Raw genomic sequence first — 23,593 nt, forward strand, 5'->3', positions numbered from 1 at the left:
AATGCAAGTAACCAAACAACTTCTCCACACAGCCAAACAAAACAAATACAATCTACCAAACAAGTGAAAAATGCTTATCTGAAACCAGTGTTGAGCCAGGTCTGATCATACGGACCGCCGACCGCGGTATGCAGCAAACGGAACACACCCTACATGTATCGTGCGGGTCGTGCCTTACCAGGCCGTACTGTAACGGGCCATGCCTGTCCGTGCCAGCCTGGCTGGCCCATTAGGTCATGCCCACTCCGTACTGTAACGGGCCATGCGCCGCGCCCATGCCTGTCGAGCGCACGGCGAGAGCCCGCGCCTCCTCCCCTCCGCGTGCCGGCGAGCCTTATCGGCCGCCACCTCGCCGCCGCCGCCGCCGCCGCTTCCACCCGTCGTCGTCAACTCCGCTCACTGCCCCCCACCCACACCCATGGCTCTGCTCCGCGCCGCCGCCGCCGGCCTCCTTCGCCGCCGCCGCGGCGCCCCGCTCCCCCTCTTCCTCTCCGCCCTCTCGCCGCCTCCGCCTACCCGGCAACCATGCCCCAGCCCCGTTGCCCCATACTTCACTCCATTATGCCGCCGCCGGAGCTGGTCGCATCCGCCTGCCGTCTCTTCTCCTTCCTGCGTCGCCAGGGCGATCCTGCTTCCCGCGACCTTCTCGATCTACTCCCCCCTCTCTAGTTCCGCCTCCCCCGACGGCTCCGCGGATGGGGATCCCTCACCGCCGCCGCGCCCGTCCCCGGCGGCGGCGCCTCCGTCCTCGTGGGTGGACAGGTGGGTCCCGCAGCCGGCGCGCCCGTACGCCATGCTTGCCCGCCTCGACAAGCCCATCGGCACCTGGCTCCTCGCGTGGCCCTGCTTTTGGTACTATACTACTATATATCTACTATACTACTATGATTTCGGGATTTCGGGGTTAACAGAGGCTGGAACTGTTTCTTGGTAGGTCAATCACAATGGCAGCGATGCCAGGGGAGCTGCCTGACCTGAGAATGTCCACACTCTTCGGATGTGGAGCCGTCCTTCTCAGAGGTGCCGGATGCACGGTCAATGATCTTCTTGACCGAGACATTGATAACAAGGTGATTTGTGTCAAATCATTTCCATTTCATTGTACGATGCCTTTCAGAATGTTGCAATTTTGAAACTAAAAGCAATAATCATATGAAATGCCATCACTATATCACCAGTTGCCCCAAGAAGAATGCAGTGGAATGGTCAACCAGCAACTTAAAATAGTTTACCGTTTGATGAGATTTTAACATCTTGATCTTTGATAGGACAAGTATTATTGTTTTTGTTTTAGGTTGAGCGTACCAAAAGCAGGCCTTTCGCTTCAGGTGTTCTAACCCCTATGCAAGGAGTGGGCTTCCTTGGATTCCAGCTTTTACTCGGATTGGGCATTCTTGTCCAACTAAACAACTATAGGTACATTGGCCCTGTGTGACTAAATGACTATAGAAAAGAGCACAGAGATACATGGTGAAACTAGGTTTTTTGTATTCTATGTTTGGAATGCAAAACCCGAATATAGTTATGTCTAATTTCTCATTCACCTAACAAATATTCAAGGTGTGAATTTGTAATTGATTTTTCTGCAATTTTTTTACATCAGTACAATAATATTTACCTCTATATCACTGGATTATTTTCCTCCTGCAGTCGTATTCTTGGGGCATCTTCGCTTCTTTTGGTTTTCTCTTATCCATTGATGAAGAGATTCACATTTTGGGTATGCACTAAACACATGGAAATCACAATAATGTGAACATAGTTTACAGAGGGTGATGAATTATGTTCATTTTAGTTCTTTTGTTACAGCCTCAGGCGTATCTTGGCTTGACCTTCAATTGGGGTGCTTTGTTAGGATGGGCTGCCATCAAAGGAAGTTTAGATCCTGCCATCATCCTTCCACTGTATACTGCTGGTGTATGCTGGACACTCGTATATGATACCATATATGCACATCAGGTGTCTTACTATTCCTTTTTTCACTTACCTTAGTGATGACATCTTTGTAGAAATGGTAATTTCTTATCAAAGTATAAGCCAGGATAAAGAAGATGACCTCAAAGTAGGGGTCAAGTCCACAGCATTAAGGTTTGGAGATTCAACGAAGCAATGGATTAGTGGCTTCGGTGCTGCATGCATCGGTAGCTTAGCACTCAGTGGCTACAGTGCTGACCTTGGTTTGTGAATGTTATCATAAAATGTCTTATTTTTATGAAATATTTGTTAGCATACATGATACTTACTGACTTCAGTTATGACGGACAGCATGGCCTTACTATCCTTTTCTTGCTGCGGCATCTGCGCAGTTAGCATGGCAGATTTCAACTGTTGATTTATCTGACCGCCAGGATTGCAACAGGAAGTATGTTTTTCTACACTGAACCATAATTATGTTCATTGATTTGTTGTCTATGAGATGATTAACTCACTTAACTGAATTGATACTCTGCAGATTTGTGTCCAATAAATGGTTTGGAGCTTTGGTATTTGGTGGAGTTTTATGTGGACGACTTGTATCATGATAAATATTAGCCATGAATGCATGATGGTTCATGGTAGTGTTTCTTTTTTTGTGGCATTTCATAGTTTTGATAGAATAGAAAGACTCTTGGTAAAATATAGGATGGACAAACCTAGAAAGAATTGGGAGTTGATTCGGATGGGGAGTTAGGGCTTAGGTTTCCTCTATGGCTAGTTCCAATTCCATATCATGCCGTGCATCGCATTGCTCTATTTATTGGATGGAAGCCCTTATCCAAGTTGTCGACTGGTATGACCTACTTTATGCATCAAGTTGCAGAATGAAATTCTGTAAGTTATATATTTCTTATATCTTTGGCTTTTGTTCTATTTTAGTATAACATTATGGCATTAACTTCATAATAGGGTTTTCTGTTACACAGGTTATTTCCTGAGCACTTCATGACAATGTTTTCCTATCTTCCGTTCAAAAGATAAACAAGAAACATGACAAATTATTGATGCAGAATGCATCATTGTACATTTATGTAACTCTTCTGGTACAACGCCAATTGGCCAACCAATAGTCCTCAAGGTTGTAATTCAGCTCAACGCCCAATATTACTTTTAGGGGGCTAAACTGTAAATCGCGCTGCCCCCCCCCCCCCCCCCCCCCCCCCCCCCCCGTTGGTGGTTAATGTGATCCGAATGTTAGGAAAAGAAAAAATTCTTGTGAACAGTATTCGTCCAAAAATCCAACGAAAATCCTGTAATCAGAATAGGTCCTTAATAGCTCTGGAATTTATAATTTATTTCATCTTTCTTGACTACATTACATGAGATCTTCATGGTGTTTCATTCTACAAAATTGCTTGGGCAGTTGTAATGGAAGAGGAGCTGTATATCGGGCAACACTGCTTCATATATAGCCAGCTGTCGTTGTGGATTTTGACCAACCTTGGAAGAGATCCCCAGTGTCAACAGATGGCTATGATTCATAAAAGAGGCACATTGCCAAATGATTACATGGTTGTAAGAGCACTGAGTTTTCATAAGACCAACTTTTTTTTTCAGAAAAAGGAGATCGTCCACTTATGACTATTTGAGTTGGCATGTTGCCATGCATTGTAAGAACACTGGTTAAGCAAGAAGAAGCAAGTTTGCCAGAAACTTTATCGATGCTAACAGCGACCTTGATCTGATAGTGTTTTATGCAGTACATTACGATGTGGTCATTTTTATAACAAGGTTAGTTACAGTGCATTTATTTATGGTTTCTGTATAAACTATGGAGGGGTTTGGTTGAGAATGGTAATTCTCCAATCTTCACAACCAAGCCTTTTCCGTTGCATGTCCTTTGTCATCTTGTCAGAAGCCTCCGTTGAACTGATGACACCAAAGTGAGTAAGCGGGCATGACTAGTGCGCCATTGTCTATTAAATATTTTATATATGAAATCAGCAAGGGACACAGTCGCTTTTCCAAGGTATTTGTCTGTACAGTTATTGTTCTAACTTATCCAGCATTTCAACTCTGAAGAATCCTACAGTTGGCAATTTTCCGTGATACTATAAAATACAAGTACAGGAAGGTATGAAATTCCCTGATAATCAAGGTCACTAAAAAGAATGCAAGGAATGCAATTGCTGTCACCATGATTTCTTCTTTTGCAGGATGCTCCTCTGTATCAGATAATGAGAACTCGCCGGGACTAAAATCAGAGCTGGAACCTGCTGGTACGTGGAAAGATAACAGTGGATCTCCCAGAAAAGATTGTTCATCAAAGGTGGAGAGCTGCCCACTGCTTGGAACATCGCCTGATAGAAGCGGATTGTATGACACATTGAACCTACTCAGTTTAGTGAGTTGATTAAGGCTTGATGGGAGTGCACCAGAGAAGTTATTGCTAGACAAATCAAGGCTCTCAAGTGAATCCATGCGGCCAATCTCAGAGGGAATTTCTCCAGAGATAAAATTGCTTGAGATATTCAAAGCAACAAGTTGAAGATGACCAATCTCTGCTGGTAGGTGTCCAGATAACCGGTTTCCATCAAGTAGCAGCAAACTGAGGTTTCTCATTGTGCCGATAGCAGATGGTATCTCTCCAGACAGCTGATTTCCTGACAACTGAACATATCCTAATGCTGTTCGCAGTGGTGAAGATATTGGAAGTACATCATACCCCATAGCAACCCGATTCCATATGGTTTGGCAGTTCTTCTGAGACATCATTAGGGACTGAACAAAGTTGAATTCTGGATAACTTGATGGAATCCATTCTACAGCGACACATTTGCTGGTGATAGCCTCCAAAAGTTCAGGTTTCTTTCGATTCTCCATGAATGTTGGGCTTGGATTCCTCCCCATATTTGCTATCTCCGGTGGGATTTGCCCCATTAGCTGGTTTCCAGCAAGGTTAAGCCAAACTAAGCTGGTACAATTTCCTATCTCCCTCGGGATCTCACCTGAAATTCGGTTCCCAGCAAGCATCAAAAGGAGAAGTGATGATAGGTTACCAATGTCCGGTGGAATCTCACCAGAAATACTGTTGAAGGACAAATCCAATACTTGGAGCCTGAGAAGTTGACCATACGTTGGTGGGATTTTACCAGCGAAGTTGTTTTCAGCAAGCATGAGAACCTTGATATTCTTCATGCTGCTAATTTCAGTGGGCAAGTCACCAGAGAATTGGTTGTAGGATAGGTCAAGTACAATCAGATTCGGTAACTGGAGAATCCCAGAGGAGGTAATACCACCAGTATAATTGTTCTCCTGGAGTAAGAGACTCCTCATGGCTGTTAATTTCCCAAAGACATCTTGCACCTCCCCACCAAAATTGTTGTCACTGATGTCCAGATATTGCAGGTTGGTACAGTTCGTGAGCTCCATCGGAATATCTCCGTCAAAGCTGTTGCTTGCAAGTACCAGCTCCTCAAGCCCTGCAACTGAGCCAATTCCTGGTGGTATAGATCCATCAAAGCTGTTTCCCCAAACTGAAAGGAATTTCAGGTTAGAACAATTGCCAATGGAGCTTGGAAAGCTGCCGTACAAAGAGTTGATGGCAATGTTCAGTGAGTGCAATTTGCACCCTGCTGTAAACATGCCAGGAGAAATTCTCCCTGTGAGGTTGTTGTTGTTGGCCTTGAACTGTCTAAGCCTTTCGATGCCTGGCCAGACCATGCCGGTGAAGCTGTTCCAGCTGAGATCAACATGCTTCAGCCTCGAGCAGCTGTCAAATAGTCTATCTATCCTGCCTGTGAGGCTGTTGCTGGAAACACTGAGGAAAGTTAGATTGCCACATATCCTTGGGAAGTTTCTGTCCATCCTTCCCAGGAACCGATTCTGGGATACGTCCAGCGTTCGGAGGTTGATCAGGTTGGACAAATCAAAAATGCCACCAATGAGGTTGTTGGATATGTTGAGGTGCTGGAGACTCTGGCAGTGCTTGAGATCATCCTGGAGTTCACCGGTGATGCTGTTCGATGAGAGGTCTAGGTGGGTAAGCCCGGTGAGGCGTGAGAAGCCGCTGAATGATGGACCGGCAATGTTTGAGTTCGAGAGGTCGAGGGAATTGACATGCCCAGCAACATCGCACCCAACGCCTTTCCAACAGCACGGTGAGGCCTCATTCTCCGACCAGCTGACGTAAGCGCCATGGTTTATTGGGTTCTGCGTTTGCAGATAGTTCTTGAGCTCAAGAAGAACTTCCTTATCGCTTTGCCCATGAATCATATGAGCTGTGTAGCAGACTAGCAGGTCAGAGAGCAACATCAAGCTCAAGTTCAGAATGGGAAAGAAAAAAAAAAAAAAAAACCGAAATGGTGATGATGATAATGGTGAACCATGTGCATACGTACCGATAAGAAGTGCTTGGAGGAGAAGAGCATTGAGCATCTGGTAAGACATGGTAGTGTTCTCAGAGCTATGTACTCTGCACTCTTCTAGCCTTATTTATATATATATACACACACACACACACACTCCACTCGTTTTAACAAATCGTACAGTTAAGCCCCTAAACTCTTCGTTTCATGTTTACAGGTTCCATTTTGGTGATATAAATATAGTGGTTACACCTACTTTACGTCATAACCTTTTTATACCTCCTGGAACTATCTTGAACCTAGTATAATATGCAGTAATGACCAGTATAAAATGTACACTTTTTCCTGGCTTGTTTACCCAGCGACTCGTGATTATATATGTTACTTTGAAGCTAGTTAATCTGTTTAAAATATTGAGTTACTGCAGTTCTAAATAGTTTTCTATAAATTGTAGGCCTTATTCAGAAATTCGGCGTGAGCTAGCTGAACTCGGCCAACCTTTGCCAGAGCAGAGACTCCAATCATAATCATGCCAGTCCTTTTTGTCTATCGAGTCCGTTTCTTTTGACTCTAACCGGCGACTTGTGTAATACCTCCATCAAGTCGTCGACATTTTGGCCGGCTGGCCACAAAATGCCATGTACAGTTGACTGCAAGTTCTAATGAGGTGATTGTTCGCAAAAGCCAGAGGGGATATTTGAAAACGAAAAATAATTTGGAAATAAAATTTTTATATACATACTTTTAGTAATCTAAAACCCAATGCTACAAAATAAACTTTGGTGAGAAAACCTCAAATTCAACTCTAAATTTAAGTTCGAAAAACTTAAATTTTGGCTTATAAGTATAAATAGAAACAGAAAATGGAGATCCAATGCCACCATCAAAGGTTATCCCATCACCGAGACGGAGGCGGATGCATGTCGATTTAAAACTAAGTCCAGTACTGTTTTGCTTCTCCTTCTGCTTATGAACTTAGTTTTAAATACTTAAATTGAATTTTAGAATTGATTTAATGATTCTTTTATCATAGTATATTTAATATATTTGTTTTTTTACTCACTATATGTATAATGCGACCCTAACTGATCATTATTGGATTTATCGAATTGGTACGAATCGAGAAATCACTCGGTAAATTAACCAGTGGCTAACGTGGCAGTTTTTTTAAAAAAAAATGTTTGAAGGTCAAAGTTCAATGATTCCAAAATCCCAATCTTTAAATTTTGTGTTTATGTGTGAAAAGTTGGCTCTAGCAATTTTCCTAATTATTTACCCAAAAAAAAAACAGATTCCCCTTGTTCTCAACTTGTGGTGCTCATAGTGATTACTTGCATGCAAGATGATAAGGGAGGGTGAGCGATGATAAGGTAAGAGGCAAGGGCAATGACATTGTCTGCTTTTTTATTTTCTGGAGTCAAATTTATGCTCTCTTAAAAGAGAAGTATATTTTTAATGTCTAAATCCTAATTAAACATTTTTAAATCTGTTGGTAAATCCTCTCCACACGTAAAACGGAGAGCGCAGAAAATGAGAGACAAATTGAGAAAAGCCATGACCAACCCAACCACAGTGCTCTTGCCAAAAAGCAGCTGTGACAGTTAGAACAGCCACAGCGAAAAGACGGCCGCATGCAATTAATATTAGTTAGTTGACCCATCCTTTGACCATAAAAGATACGGTGGAATCGAGGGCCGAAAGATACTAGTATACTACTACCACGAGAGCATGACGCAGACAAACTAGACTTTAGTTGTAGGTTCACACCATGGTCCAAGCTAGGTAGAAATTATCAGGCTTAAAACACATTCGTTGCTTCACTACACGTTAGTTAACGATGTAGAGTTGTACAATACGATAATATAGCTTTTATTCGTATCAGTTTTCCATCTAGAATTATCTTTTTGATCCGGTTTGAATTAATCTCTTCTGTTTCATGATATAACATAGGGATAGGAGTAGGTTAAGTAAAACGAAAATTTCTACCATGTAAATCAGGAACCATGCAAGTAAAAGATGATGGATCGTTTAGTAACGGCACGTCGTGCAGCGGAAAAATATACTTAAAAGTCAAAATATCGGCGATCCGACGCACGTCCATGTAGAGGAATTAGTCGACGCAACTTTAACGATCAGCATCGTAATCAGATGATGCCTCTTCTGGTATACACGCATACAGGGAAGGAACACCGTGCATAGATGTGCTAGCATACGCGTGCGGCTAAGGTTTTGACTCAGGAGGAAGATGGCCAAGATTTTCTCACGCCAAACCACTAGCCCCTGTATATAGCCCCCGTATATATGTAAGACCTAAAATCGGGTCTCCAAGGACCATATGAGTCCTACTCACATCCCTATCCAAACTAAGCCTGGACCAACATTTAATTCTTGTATTTCATCCTATTAAGTGTGTGGGCCATATATTCATGAAAACTCGGTTGCAACCCGAAAACTCATTTTTGGTCCATGTGCCAAAAACGGTTCCCAGTAGAACATATTGACCCGCCGAGTAAACATAAAAATTAAATCCACTGAACCTATAGTCTATTTTTGTATTAATCCATTTGTTTGATGATATAAATTAAGCTCAAGACTAGGTAGGTGCGGTCCTTTTGATAGCTCAATCTTCCACTCGATTTCGTAATAGATTACTTAATTTATGATTGATTCCTCAATCGCCTTTAGCATAACCATGCACTTCCATAATATGTAACACCGAGGAACTCAGAGATATCTCTAGTGTAGGGGTAAATTTCATCTTGATTATTCACATCCCACTGTATATTTCATGTTATGTCCGAAGACTACATTTATAACTATCCAATCACGTTGTAGCGTATAAGCAATCTACTACGCATGTTGAAAACCATAATAATCTGAAGACTAAGCATTATACATGAACACTGAATGAAAATACTGATGACATATCATATATAGCTGTCATAGATCTCACGTTGGATCTATCCAACATCATGTTCTTAAACAAGTGTTCATATGATCGATCTCATATCAAGACACATGAAACATGATCATCAATTAATATATGTGATAATGATTTAGTTGTATATGTTATATATGTGATATTTAATTAGAGAACATATGAAGAAAGCGTTCCTTGCAGCATAAGTAGTCTCCTAAATAAAGCACATATTTATTAATCGATAATGTTATTAATCTTAAAGAACTATAATGATAAATATGAAAATATAGTACGTGTTACAATAATATTCAATTATGATTATATCAAGTACATATCACTATCACTAGGCCATGACCTAGCCAGAACCCATGCTGATCTAAAACACCATTGCCTGGAGCCCGACAGTCTTCCAGTTTGGGCCTTCGCCGACCATCGGCAATTAATGCTCGGCTGACACGACCAGGGATATTAATTAGACATAGGCCTTGTTTTCTAATTTTTTTTCCAAAAACATCACATCGAATTTTTGGACATATAAATAAAACATTAAACATAGATAAACCAAAAAACTAATTGCACAGTTATCAAAGAAATCTTGAGACAAATCTTTTGAGCCTAATTAGTCCATGATTAGCCATAAGTGCTACAGTAACAAATATGTGCTGATGACGGATTAATTAAGCTCAAAAGATTCGTCTCGCGGTTTCTAGGCTAGCCGTGAAATTCTTTTTTTATTCGTAAACCTCTTCCGACATACGGTGAAATATTCGATGTGATGTTTTTGCCAAAAAATTTTGGCAACTAAACACCACCATAGTGGACACGAGGCAGTGGCAAGATTGGTGACAGGTTGATGCGAAGATGTTTAATTGAAAAACTTATATGGGAGAGACAATTAAATCTAACTCATCCTATATTTTTATCCGGCTACCCCACAACCCTACCCCCGAGTGACCCACGTTTGTATAATAGTCCGCTTACATTTTTGTCCTCGCTTTATGTAACATCAGAGATAATATAACTGGAGCACCAAGACTTATAAGGAGACACTCACCTATCTAAATTTCTAAAATAGTACTAAACCACCACTGTACACATCCATTTTTAGACCAATTAGATTAAACACATACTACTACTAGGCTTTGAACAAACTGAGGTGTTACGTCTCCACACACTGACACACATAGGCCCTTTACTTCAGTGCCAATGGTTTGTCAGCGGAGAGCGATTTTGCTCGGCGAGATCAGCACAGTGTGCAGGGACGGAGTGGGCGAAAGGCATGGTGACGAGCGTCTCCAGAGGCAACGGTCGATTTCCCTCTCCTCTCACGTGTTGGCGCCAGAGGCGGGCGGTTCACTCTGCTCTCCTTTGCTGGCATTTGCGGCTTCAACGATAGGGTCATGGCTGTCAAAAAAGCTCGAAGCTTCGGTTGGAGCTCCTAACGAGCCAAGTCTGCTTGACATAAAGCTCGCGAGCTTTCTGGCGCCGAGCTCGAGCTTCTCATGAGCTTACCTATATATGTTATTTTATTTTTTTATTTGATGAAATAATAGAATAAGAATAAATTATTATATATTTAAATAATAAATTAATTTATAATTAGTATTATATATTAAGTTTGAATCTTATTTATAATAAATTTAATATCATTGACTTAAATTATTGTTTTTGTTAAAAAATATCATCAAAATAACTATATCATATATCCAAACGGAGCTCGCGAGCCTAGCCGAGCTTGTCTAAGTGCTCGAAGGTTTGCTAGGCTCGAATCGAGCTCGGCTCGAGCTTGTGTCAAACTCGAGCCTAGACAGACCGGCTCGCTCGAGCTCAATCGGCTCGTTGACAGCCCTAGTGTGGGTGTAAAAAATATACTTCTTACTTAGTTTTATAATATAATACTTTCTAAATTTATCCGTATAAAAATATATATACTTTTATATATGTCTAGATTTATAAGCATAGTTATAAATACAGATAAGACTAGAAAATCTTATAGTAACATGGAATAGAGGGAACGGTAGATTGAGTTTTTTTGGCAGTTGGTAGGAACAATGTGCAGTAACACATGGTTGATTATGATGATTGTTTTTTGGTTTATATGCAGTTGGTGCGGTTTTGGATTTTTATATAGCTCTATTTGTTCAGTGAATTATGGGTAGTTTATGGTTCTGGCGTAGATTTTCTTAGGCACTGTGATTTTACTGTCATATTTTAAGACACTAGAAGATGTAATGGTCCGTATCCAAAACGTATGCTCCACGTGTCAACGGGAAAGAAAACATATGGCATGAAATGGAAAGTAGTTAAGAGATAAAAACCTATGTCCAATAGGGTTGTTAGAAACGAAAATTGTTTTTTTTGGGAGGTTATGAAATGTGTTATGAATGCATATGGATTGTATCCCGTTTAGGTTGAGTTTGATTCTGCAGTAACGTATAGACCTCTTTGATTCAAAGAAATTTTATAGGAATTTTAGAGAATTTTATTCCTATAGAAATTTTTTCTACGAAGTCCTTTGAATCAAAGAAATGAATCCTATAAAATTCCATGGAATGCATCTTCCTATACAAGTTTTGAAAAAAATTTAACGAGAGGTTGAACCTCATGGAAAAAATCCTTTGAGTTTATATCTCTCCTTAAATTCCCGTGTGTTTTCTGTGGTCCAATCAAACGGTCATTCTACGTTTTTCCTGTGTTTTGCAATCCTCTGTTTTACACCTATATTTCTGTTAGAATCCTATGTTTTTCATATTCCTCTATTTTTCATTCCTGTGATTCAAAGAAGTTATAGGTTGAGCATCGTAGGAACATGTCTTTTCTTCTGCAGTAGCGTGTGTTCCACCTAGTTCTGAGCATGCAGTGATGTCGGTACAAATGGTGGCAAGGCCTTAAACGTTGCAAAGGTAGACGTTGATCAGAATTTGGACCCCTGTTCTGATCAAACCCAAACCCAATCAAGTATACCAGCAACAGGACAAGATGAAAACCCTCGAGCGACAGCAACATGCAAGGGGTCAAGATGAGAGTTCACCAGCAGATTCAACTGCCGCAGGGGGTGAAGACCAGACTTCACTAGCAGAACCGACAGGGGCAGTGGCAGATCCACAGGCAAAAGACATATTTGTAGATAAAAAATAATTTACGAATAAATTTTTATATACATATTCTTAGCATTCTAAAAAGTCAAGACCGAAAAATAAACTACGATGAAAAACCTTAAAATCTACTCCAAATTTAATGTTAAAAATTTAAATTTTGGCTTATAGACATGAGCAAAAGAGAAAAGGATGGAGCTAGATTCTTTTCTCTTTACATGTTTTTCTGAAAATTCTGCGATGTGCATATATTGTTGTTTACATTGGTATTGTGTTTATAGGTCAAAGAGGAAGGTGGTTGAATCTAGGAGGTAGGAATAATAAAGGGGCACTAGTCGAACACAGATCACCTCGGACAAAGAAGATCCCTAGAAAGAAGTTGGATGTGAGTGAATTCATAGCCAAGGAGCGTGCGGGGCCTTCAGTGAACACACGATACGACCATCAGATGCTTGCCAATTTGAACGGTGATGAGAGGGAGAGACCTGAAGATTGGGCTTTACCGTGGGTCTTCAAGTTCAAAGTGGTTGGTCATGGATCAAGGGACCTTGTTCAGTATGTCATGGACCATCTTGATCCGGATTCTCCGGTTAACCATCGTGGCCAACTGGACATGGGAACCTACCCATGGTACACACAACTGCAATAATCGCGTTAGCCATCACGGTGCGGCTTCGGTAAGCTGTGGTAGGGTTTACTAAATTTTACGAGATTTTAAATTTTTTAAAATAATTAGTAAAACATCCAAAAAAATTGTGTTGATATTTTTCGCTTTTAGAACCATGTTGCGAAGAATACTTTTTCAAAAGTAACACATGTAGCATCGAATTATGGTCAGAAGGTGAACTATTTTTGAATAAATAAATAAAAACTAGAGAGGTCACAACTGTTCATCCTAGCCAAATTTTCAATCCTCGATCTTTACGCTTCGCTAGCCACCCCATATATATTGCCAACATTTAAATCGTCGACATATTGAAATTGACCCTAAATAGTTGAATTCTTAAATATGAAAATTTTCTATCCTTTTCGTAAAATATAATAAAATAATATAATGTTTTCAACCGTTTTCATCCTAGAACCCACGAGTAACCTCTGATGTTGTAGATTTGCATCATATCAGGAAAGAACTAGGTATCATTGGTACTGGCAGGATATTGTGTAGCCACTTTATCATCAATTTCAGCAAGCTGCTTGCGCCTGATGCAGGCATACAAATCAGCAGAAATGTTGCTGTTATGTCGCTAAAAAACTTGGAAAATAAGAAAAGATGAATCTTTGTGTTTCTTCGGATGGCAGTAGCTGTAAGTAACAGAATCTTTCTTTCTGCAGTAACAAAGCTTTTTTTTTTGCAGTAACAGTATCATTCCCTTGCAGTAACATGCATTTTTTTTCCAGCTTTATTATCTAGACAATCGCAGGGAGATGGTCACAAACCACGCTCACAATTTTTTTATCCCTGAACTTAGAAATAAAATTGAGAAGGTCGCCAAAATTAGAAAAAAAGATCGATCCAACCTCCATCACATACGGTAAATTAAATGTAAGTTCTTGTTTCTTTTCTAACTTCTTTTCTGTGTTATTTTGGAGTTGGGTAATTATTTTGGGGCAGTAATTAACATTGATGTGCTTTGTGTCATGCATGCAGCTGAGGAGCAGGGACAGCACTTGTTTCTTAAGGCGAAGGGGAAGGGGAAGGTGAAGATTGCTTCTCCTATCGAGAGTGCTAGCAAAAGGAAACTCACACACGAAGAAGCATCTGAAGAAGCACGAGAAGAGGCTCCCACCTTTTCTTTTTTGGTTAGACGCCACATTGAGTCGGAGAGGGATAGAATTCATCGTATCATTTTCTAACAAGAAATAAATGAGGCAGAGGTAAGAGATAATATTGAACAAGAAAGAGCTAAAGAATAGTTTGGACTACCACATCACCTTTGGGCAATAAAATGCAAATGAGAAAGTATTAGAAGTTTTGGATTTGGATTCGACCCAGTCGACAACATCAAATTCAAATAGACTTTGCCATAGAACCAGAAGGTTTCTTGCGGCCATGAGCACTCGTCAGAAAAGTCTCGGAGTCGACTTTCAGATGGTTATGATCCCAAATCAAAATTCCTTATAAGCTGTCCGGAATAATGAAAACAGGGCACATAACTCATACTATCCCAATCTATTTTAGGTCTTGTGCTCTGTATTTAATTCATGGCTAGGCCTATGGTATGGATACCCCTAGGACACTCGTAGTTATATTCTACTGCTGCTGCTGCTGCCACTAAATCTAACAAAATAGACGGACCATCCATGATCAGATCCAATAGCCTATTACACACACAATCATATGTGACGGACCGAAATAAGACCGGTTATAGATGATTGTACTAGGTTCAGTTCGTCATCGATGATATATCATCTTTGGTGAATCAAAATATTAGCCTGGCATGATTTATACGTGAAGGACCAAAACTAGTACCCATCACCGACGACGCCTCATCTTTGATGGGCTATAGAACACGAGTCATTAATGATGGTTCTTTATCATCACTGACCACTCAACACCGATCATGCCACCGTCTATCACAAATGTGTGTTTAGGCAATGGGTAGTTCCACAGCAGTGTATATTCAGTACATGTCATTGTTTTTAGTTAGCTTTTGCTAAGATTATTCTATCACTTTACAGTTTTACGGCTATATCGGTTCACGGATAACCAAATTTCTGAGCTTAACGATTTATATGCAATTCAGATTGTGTTTGTTTCTTCTTTTGAATTTCTTTGATTATTTACTAGAGCAAAAACTTTCGTTGTGAGGCCGATTACATGAGAGTGTGGTCAATAACAGCTTGACGTGTAGGTGTGGCTGTTCGGTGGTGATGATTGCTGATCGGAAGCATTAAAATGTGAACGTCTTCACATTATCAAGTCGAACCTATCAAAAGATCGAGTACCTAATCTTGCATTAAAATGGATATATGGAGTAAATGTTGTGCAGATGGCTCATGCTACCAATGTTCTGCCCATGTATGGTTTGGTTTAATACTATGTGATGTGAATTAGTTACTTGACTTCTCTTATGTCTAAAGATTAATTTTCAATTAAATTATCCTACTCTTTCTAGTTCTATGCGAATGATTCATATAACACAATTGATGTAATGTATAACTCGATGTTGGTTATGTGTATAATTAGTGATTTATATGTAATAATATGTTACACATGACTCGATCTTCTAACGCGATAATCCAGGCCAACAGCATTGCACACGTCCTTAGTTCAACATTTCTAACATCACATGGGTATAAGTACTCTTACCATATTGTCAGACGTCATCGTCGTATTCTAGACGCCAAAATATATAGCTAAGACCAAATAAATTAAATAGTATCATATTTAAATAATAATACGAAGGTAGTGACAATTAAAAGATGTCAATTGAAAATCATAATATGTGAGTCCACATTGTTATGGAATCTTGGGTTTGGGCTCATAGAGGCCCAACCCAAATACGCTTTATGGGCCCTCACTCATCTTGTATATATGGAATGGGCGAGGGGAGTAGAGGAACTGTACATGAGAATGAAGACACAAATGAAATAGAAATATACCATATCCACAAATCCCTTTTGTTTTTAGGAGCTGCTATCATACGGTATCCCGTTTTAAAATTAGAAGATTCATGGATGTACCAAACATGAAACTAAGAGATACCAGGGTGGTATCAACCGGAAAAGTGATAAAAGAATGAAAAAAAAAATCAACACAGCAAACGAATTGAGAGGCTGTTAATACTGAAAACTGTCTTTGCTGTCAACAACACGTACAATACATCGTATTCTAACATTTTCGATTTAACATATAAATAAAAAATAAAAATAAAAATAAAAACATGGTCATATGGTGCTAGCTACCTGCTTATCTAATCAAATCATTTATCATGCTAGGACGGCGAGGGCTTTGTCGAGGGGTGCTACACCATCGGCTCAAGCGATGGCAGGTGCAGTCTCTCTCACTTTGTTTCTGGTGATGTCATGCATCTGCGCAAGGACAGTACAACATACTATATAAATTCTCTTCTCATTTAATTTTTCTATAATTATTAATTAATAAATTACATATTAATTTATTGTTACGTTTTTACATCGGTTACTTAACCCACTAAAAATAACCAGGCCTATAATACATATAGTAGCGGTTTCGTAGGCTCGTTTTCCACGTAAACTCTTTCGGGCCTGCAGAAAGCACCTTGCGCTCCTTAGTTTTTCAGTTCACTGAGCTCATGCACTCCTTCCTTTTACATACTCAGTTTTTTTTTTCTATTTCACCCGTAGACTTTTATATAAATGTCTGTCTTATTTAATTTTTTATAAAAATATATAAAATTGTAAGTCACACTTAAAATATCTTTAATAATAAATCAAATTAGAAAAAATAATTTATAATTAATTATATAAAATTTTAAATAAGATGAATTATCAAACGTAGACTCAAAAGTATACATTACCAAATAAAAAATGGAAGGAGTATAATTTGAATTTTTAACTTGAAATCTGGTGTTGATTTTGAGATTATACATACTAAAGTTTATTTTTTAGTTTTGACTTTTAAATCGCTATGAACATATATATAAAATTTTTATTCATAAATTAGTTTATGTCTAGAAATATGCCGTTGGCTTTTTCTTTTTGCAGCACTAAAGATGACCGGTGTTTCCATCACATATTCACATTACTTGCACATGTCTTCGAAGAAAAATACTTTCTAGGTATTTTTATATTTTATATTTTATTTTAGAAGATATCTATTTCTAAAATATTTTTGTCTCAACCATGAGAAAGTTTTCAATTACGGTGACAAGTTATTTTTATATTTGTATAAATTAATAAATTTATAAATTTTTTTAGAAAAATCGTTTTTTATAGTTGAAAGTTCCCCATACAAAATTTGTCTGTTTATATGGCAATTTTTTGACCATTTGAATATAAATATTTCTTAGAGATATTATTCATTAAGCAGACTGAGTGCAGGTCGAATGGCTAGCTAGGCTTCTAGGTGGAATCTATCGACTTCATCAATTTTAAAATATACTAGCCTAACCTTTAATTATGTTTATAGGAATAGAGGAAGAGTATGTGCGTCAGCACGTCGTATAAATGTGTGTGTTTGTAGGATGTTTCGGAGGGAGAAAAAAAACAGTGATGAAAATTAAGTTCGCTAAATATTGCACGGTCCTAGTCCAGAAACGGTCACTAAACGAGGCTGTTTGCAACGGCTTCAACGCCAACTAGCTATCCCGATGTTTATTTTTTTTTTTTGAGAGGAACCGAGAAACTTATATTAACGTACCAGCTAAATCACGCCTTCTGGGCTGGTTGTCGGCCTGGCTTGGAACGGCTGGTTACCAGCTATCCCGATGTTAGTTAAGAGTGATGCCAACAGCAGATGTGTAGCTAATACAAGAGTATTCCTGACTGGATAAGCTTATCCATTATTTCTTCATATATATAATAATAGCTGGTTAATTATAGCTAGTACTAGTAATAGCTGATTAATCGGCGCAAGTTGGCATGCTGATTGCAGGTAGAGTACAAGTGTAGTACCTACCAGACAGCTGTTAAGTTTTACATAGGTCATGAGTATTGATTGTTTGGTTTAACATCAAAATGCCAGTTTTGTAAGTATTCGTTTGGATTTCATATCAATCGAGTGAGGACATACCTGCAATTCACAAGCTAACTAATTAGAGGAAGATATATAGCACGACGTAGGACGCAACAATCAGGAGCACAACCATTAATTCATACTATTTATGAGCCCGTGCTGTACAACAAAGTATAGAAAATGTTAAATATATATGCGCATAATGATTTAATTTACGTGAACGGACGGCAGTCGGTCCGGACGGGAGCATCGGCGGTGCCGATTCTCCTATGCATGGCGCGTTGCTTCTCCAATGCCGTTCCTTCGCCTGCCAACCCAACTTCCCCATGCTCCTTCCACACCGATGCTCTCCCCACGGTCACGCCGCCGTCGGAGCTGCTTCCCCTGCAATGTCTTCGTGTCACGTCGCTCCCCATCGCTAGGCGCTGATGGCCGCCTGCGACGCAAATCTCTATCCACACTTCTCCCTTCCGCCGGCGCTGATCTCCGTCCGCCCTCCGTGCCTCCCCACTCTACTGGCCATTCGTGTTGCCCTCTTCGAGCGGCGCTATCATACTAGTGGTATCATCTGGTACCAGCTACACATGGCGACACGAGGCGCATCGAAGCACGGAGGTGGGAGGCGCATGACACATGGCGGTGAGAGCGCGACGGCGTGTGGAGATGGGCAGATGCGCGGAGGCGGGTGCCGGGTGGTGCGTGGTGTGTGGTGCGCGGTGTGGCGACGCACCGCGCAGCGACATGCAGAGGTGGGCAGGCAGGCAGACGCTCGGAGGCGACGAAGACAGGAGGTGGGCGGAGGCTTGAAGTGCACAAACGCCGTCCTTTTTCTGTTTCGTTTGCGTATACTGTTCGAATGGTATCCTTTGGTGTAGCCAGACTATTAATTTATTCCATAAATAAACTGTGATATTAACTATGTAAACTACAAAATTCATATCATGCTATCTATACATGCATGTAAACTATACTGTAAAACATGAATATATCAAATATGAGAAATATGGTGAAAACGTATCGAGTGTTTTGGTTTTATTGTGGATCATGTTGACGAGAAGTAATGTGTATCAAAGGAACAACGCATGGTCCCAGATGTTGTCATTGTCATTTAGCCTTCGAGCGTAGAGGCAGACAAGCCATCATTTAAGATCAGCGAGCAATCACACAATACGCTACCAAAAAACCTTATTTCTATAGTTTTCCGGGATAGGACATCGAGGGTGAAAGTTCCGAAGACGTCCTCTCCTGATTGCCGGTGTATACCGGCAAGCGGGATGGAGTAAAATATGAGCGACGATGTATTCCAAAGAGGGTAAAGCCTATATTGTTTCCTAAAAGTGTATCTAGCCCCTAAACGAAGTTTTGGAAGATTAATGACAATGCTAGCCAAGCATGTGTGCGCTAATGAGCTGTGATTGCAGAGAAGTTTAAAGGATCAATTCGATTGAAGGATTATCAAAACATAGTGCATGTGTGATCCAAAGCGACGGCTCTACGAAGACAAAGGTGCTCGAAGGCATATTTTATTTTTCTTTTTGAATCGTAGGAACTCCGTACTATTAAGAGGGGTCACCATAAGCTAAGCATGCATCCAAGAGTGATCAGAGTTGAGTCAAAGTCGAGGGGAGTCTCGGTGCTGTTTTTCCAAGCAGCAGGGACCGGACGGTCCGGCCCCATGGCCGGACAGTCCGGTGGGAGGACGGTTTGGACCTTGGTCCGGCCCCTGCTCGGAGTCGTTGAGTTAAGTGTCGGCCGGACGGTCCGGCCCTCTAATCGGATAGTCCGGTTAGGTTTCTTTTCCAACGGCTAAGTGACGTCTGCCAGCCTATAAATGGGGCTCTTGAGATCTAGCCGTTGGAGAGGCTTTCTGTTCGAGTTTTCTGGTTGCTAGGGCAAGTTTAGCACCCCTCAAGCCTCCCCACTAACCCAATACATCTCCTAGAGAGATTAATCGTTGGATCATGTTTTAGAGAGAGTGTTAAGGTTAGTGAGTGATAAAGTGTTCATTCTCGGGTGTTGATGGATGCATGTGGAGTCAAGGTGGCCTATTACTCTTGGAGATTGATCTCCTAGACGGATAGTCGTCGTCCACGAGCCTCTGATTCGCGTGGATCGCCTTGGAGCAAGTTGTGAAGGTTGGTGCATAACCTGCACAAGGGAATAGGTAAGATTGATAGTGGATTCTTGTGCTTTCTCATAGAACGCTGCAGGTAGAGCGAATTGCAATCTAGGGCTGGCAAGCCACCTTGATCGTGACCTTGGTGGTCGATCGAAGGGTTTGCTAGTCCCTAGGTGTGAATTCGGAGACCCGTGTTGGCCTTGTGGTAGGAAGCCAAGAGAGAGAAAGGATCGAGAGAGATCCTGCTCGCAGGAGCGCCTCAACGGAGAGTAGGATCGAAAGATCCGAACTTCGGGATAAATCTCTCGTGTTTTTGTTCTTGTGATTTCGTGTTATGTTTGTTGCTGCGATCTTTCTGCTGTTTTATTCCACACACAATCACATCACGTTTCTAGGAACATCACTGAAAAGGTAGACTGTCAAGTCTGCATTTTTCACTGACCGGACGGTCCGGTGTTCTAACCAGGACGGTCCGGCCAGAGCTCTCGGCCCAACCCGAGAGTGCCGACCGGACGGTCCGGCCCCTATACTGACCGCTACGATTTGAAAGAATTTGCAGGACACCTATTCACCCCCCCTCTAGGCTGTCTCTCTAGGACTTTAATTGGTATCAGAGCCTATTCTTCTTAAAAGGCTTAAAAGCTTGAAGTGATCCAAGATGGGAGACAAGACTAGCGACGTTTCCAACAACAATCGTAAGGATGAAGATGGTGGAGAAGGCTGTACCAAAAAGGGAGCCTCTATTGAGTTTTATTACTCTAAACTCAATATTTCTCATCTAACATTTCTATCTCTTCCGGCCGTGCACCTTCCTTTGATGGTACTCATTATGGGGCATGGAAACATAAAATGGGACTTCATCTAATCTCCTTGCATCCAAGTGTTTGGAAAGTTGTGTGCATAGGTGTGAAGGATATGCCGGAAGATGAAGAAGATCTCACTCCGGTGCAAGAGCTCCTCATCCACCGCAATGCTCAAGCGGCAAGCGTGATTCTCAACTCCTTGAGCCTGGAGGAATTCAACAAGGTTGATCAACTTGATGAAGCCAAGGAGATTTGGGACACGCTCCGCATTGCTCATGAAGGATCAAGAGGGGTTCGAGAATCCAAGATTGAACTTCTTGAAGGGAAGCTAGGGAGGTTCGTGATGGAAGATGACGAAACACCTCAAGAGATGTATGATCGGATGATGGTCATAGTGAACAAGATCTGTGGCCTTAGGAGTGAAGACATGAGGGATCATGTGGTGGTGAAGCACTTGCTCAGGGCAATTTCACGAAGAAATCCTACCTTGGTGACTTTGATCCGTGAGTCAAGTGGTTTCAAGAGAATGACTCCAAGTGACGTACTCTCAAGGATCATTTCACATGAACTCTTGGAGGAAGAAACCAAGAAAGTTAAGAAATACGCCACCAATGCCGCCCAAGCCAAGAACAAGGAGATTGCATTCAAGGCAAAGAAGACTAGCTCCAAGCTTCAAGAAGAGAGCTCAAGTGACTCGGAAAGTGAGGATGAAGAACTCGCTCTCTTGGTTCACAAATTCAAGAAATTCCTCCGCAAGAAGAGCTATAGGAGAAAGGATGAGGATCGGTACAAGAGGCAATCCAAGAAAACATGCTATGAGTGCAAGGAGTTTTGACACTTTATAGCGGATTGCCCCAAGCTCGCTAAGAACAAGGAGGGCAAAGGCAAGACCAAGTATTTCAAGAAAAGGCCCAGGAGAGCTCACATTAGTGAAGAGTGGTTCTCAAGCGACAATGAGAGCGACAAAGAGGAGGAGCCCAAGTCAAGCGACACCAAGAGCAAAGGCGTCGCTACCATGGCCATATCATCATCAAGCACAGAGCGACTCTTCTCCAACTTGAGCGACGACGACGGTGATCATACGCCATTGTGCCTCATGGCGTAAGGGCGCAAGGTATATCTAGCTCCCAAGCATCATGTTGACTCTAGTGATGATGATGATATAGACCATGATAATGATGATGCTTTGTTTAGAAATTTTAGCAAATCCGCTCTCATTCATATCGCTAAACTCACGAAAGTGCTAGAAGAAAAGAAAGGATCTCTCAAGAGGCAAGAGGATCTGCTTATTCAAGAGAGGATAAAAAATGACTCTCTTAAAAAGGTCCTTGCCGGAAAGGATGAAAAGTTGGTTGATTTGTCTAAGGAGCTCACGCTAGCAAATCAAACCATAACCAATCTTAAGGATGTCAATGAAATTCTTAAGGAAACTATTGTGTCCATGAATGTGAGGCACAATGGTCTTGAGAATGAAATTGACAATCTTAAGCACAACCTCTCCAACTCTAAGGACAACACAATAGTCAATACCATTCTTGATTGTGAGAAATGCAAAACTATTGACTTAAGTGTTGTTGAGACTAACAATGCAGCTCTCAAGGAGTTGAAGAAAGAGAATAAGAGGTTGGAGACCTTGGTAAAGTTTGGATGTATTCGAACTTACTAATCCAAGGATGCTCTCTTCAAGACAATCACCTCTTATAACAACAAGGATAAGAGGGGTCTTGGATATTTCCCCGACTAAAATGCAAACCCAAAAAGAGTAATGATCAATGGTAAACCATGTGTTGCATTTGTGAAGGAAAGGGAGTCAACTGCTGAAGAGGACGCAAAAATCAGCCCTGAGGACAAACAATCCGAAAAGGCCGGATAGACCTATCTGAGTCCTCTGTTCAATAGAGAAGGCAGGTCAGACGGTCCAGTCCGGCCTAGGCGGTCTGGTCTGGCCCCTCTGTTCAACAAAGAGGGCAGACCAGACAGTCTGGTCTAGGTCAGTCAGTCCGATCAAACTTCTCGGTCTGGCAGAAGGGTCCAGCCGGACGGTCCGGTCCCAAGGATCGGACAGTCCGACCTGAGCTGTCTGTCCGGCAGAGAGTACCAGCCAGACAGTCTGGTCCTACGGGCCGGACAGTCTGACCCTAGCTGAGTAGAAAGGTTGACTTTGAGCTCTCCTCAGTTCACGAGGATCCAGCTCGAATCAGGCTTATTTATGGCTCTCATCTGATCATGAAGAACAACCGTGGACGTGTGGTTACTATCTTCATTGGATCAAGTCAATAGAAGCGAAGGCCAAGCATATAGATCCCAAAGGAGTTGATCACTTTTGTTAAGGGACCCAAACTTAGACAAGTTTGGGTACCTAAATTGCATGCTTGACCTGTTTCTTGTAGGCATACTCCTCCGGTGGCTCGAGTTGGGTGATCGATAGCGGATGCACTAATCATATGACCAGAGAAAGGAGTATGTTTATCTCACTCGACGAGAATGGAGGAAATTGCGACGACATTATCTTGGGAGATAACAGCAAAGGAAAGGTAATGGGCTTAGGTAAAATTGCTATCTTCAAAGACAATTCTCTCTCAAATGTCCATCTCGTTGAGTCTCTTAGCTATAATCTACTCTCGTTTTCTGAATTATGTAAGCTTGGATTTAATTGCCTCTTCACCGATATAGATGTTACCGTCTTTAGGAGAGATGACAAATGGGAAGTGTTTAA

General features: G+C 41.2%; 2 protein-coding genes across 3 annotated transcripts; one reads left to right on the forward strand and one right to left on the reverse strand.

Moving 5' to 3' along the window:
• The first annotated feature begins 276 nt into the window (after positions 1-276).
• Positions 277-3,968, forward strand: LOC102700586 (4-hydroxybenzoate polyprenyltransferase, mitochondrial). Of its 2 annotated transcripts, none has more exons than XM_040526800.1 (9): positions 277-852; positions 935-1,070; positions 1,295-1,416; positions 1,651-1,720; positions 1,810-1,959; positions 2,042-2,177; positions 2,266-2,362; positions 2,453-2,811; positions 2,887-3,968. In XM_040526800.1, the coding sequence occupies exons 1-8, from the start codon at positions 419-421 to the stop codon at positions 2,520-2,522; spliced, it is 1,215 nt and encodes a 404-aa protein (XP_040382734.1). In that variant the 5' UTR covers positions 277-418; the 3' UTR covers positions 2,523-2,811; positions 2,887-3,968. The 2 variants fall into 2 exon arrangements, with proteins under 2 accessions (XP_040382734.1, XP_006664985.3); XM_006664922.3 differs by having other exon boundaries at positions 2,904-3,968.
• A 2-nt stretch (positions 3,969-3,970) lies between these two features.
• On the reverse strand, positions 3,971-18,371 carry LOC102700299 (probable LRR receptor-like serine/threonine-protein kinase At1g74360). The gene is made up of 3 exons (XM_040526758.1): positions 18,172-18,371; positions 6,318-6,406; positions 3,971-6,197 (listed from the first exon to the last, which is right to left on the reverse strand). Exons 1-3 carry the CDS (start codon positions 18,369-18,371, stop codon positions 3,988-3,990), a joined length of 2,499 nt encoding a protein of 832 aa, XP_040382692.1. The 3' UTR covers positions 3,971-3,987.
• Positions 18,372-23,593: the final 5,222 nt, after the last annotated feature.

This window comes from Oryza brachyantha, chromosome 8 (genome assembly GCF_000231095.2).
Source record: "Oryza brachyantha chromosome 8, ObraRS2, whole genome shotgun sequence".
NCBI classification, from domain to species: Eukaryota; Viridiplantae; Streptophyta; class Magnoliopsida; order Poales; family Poaceae; genus Oryza; species Oryza brachyantha.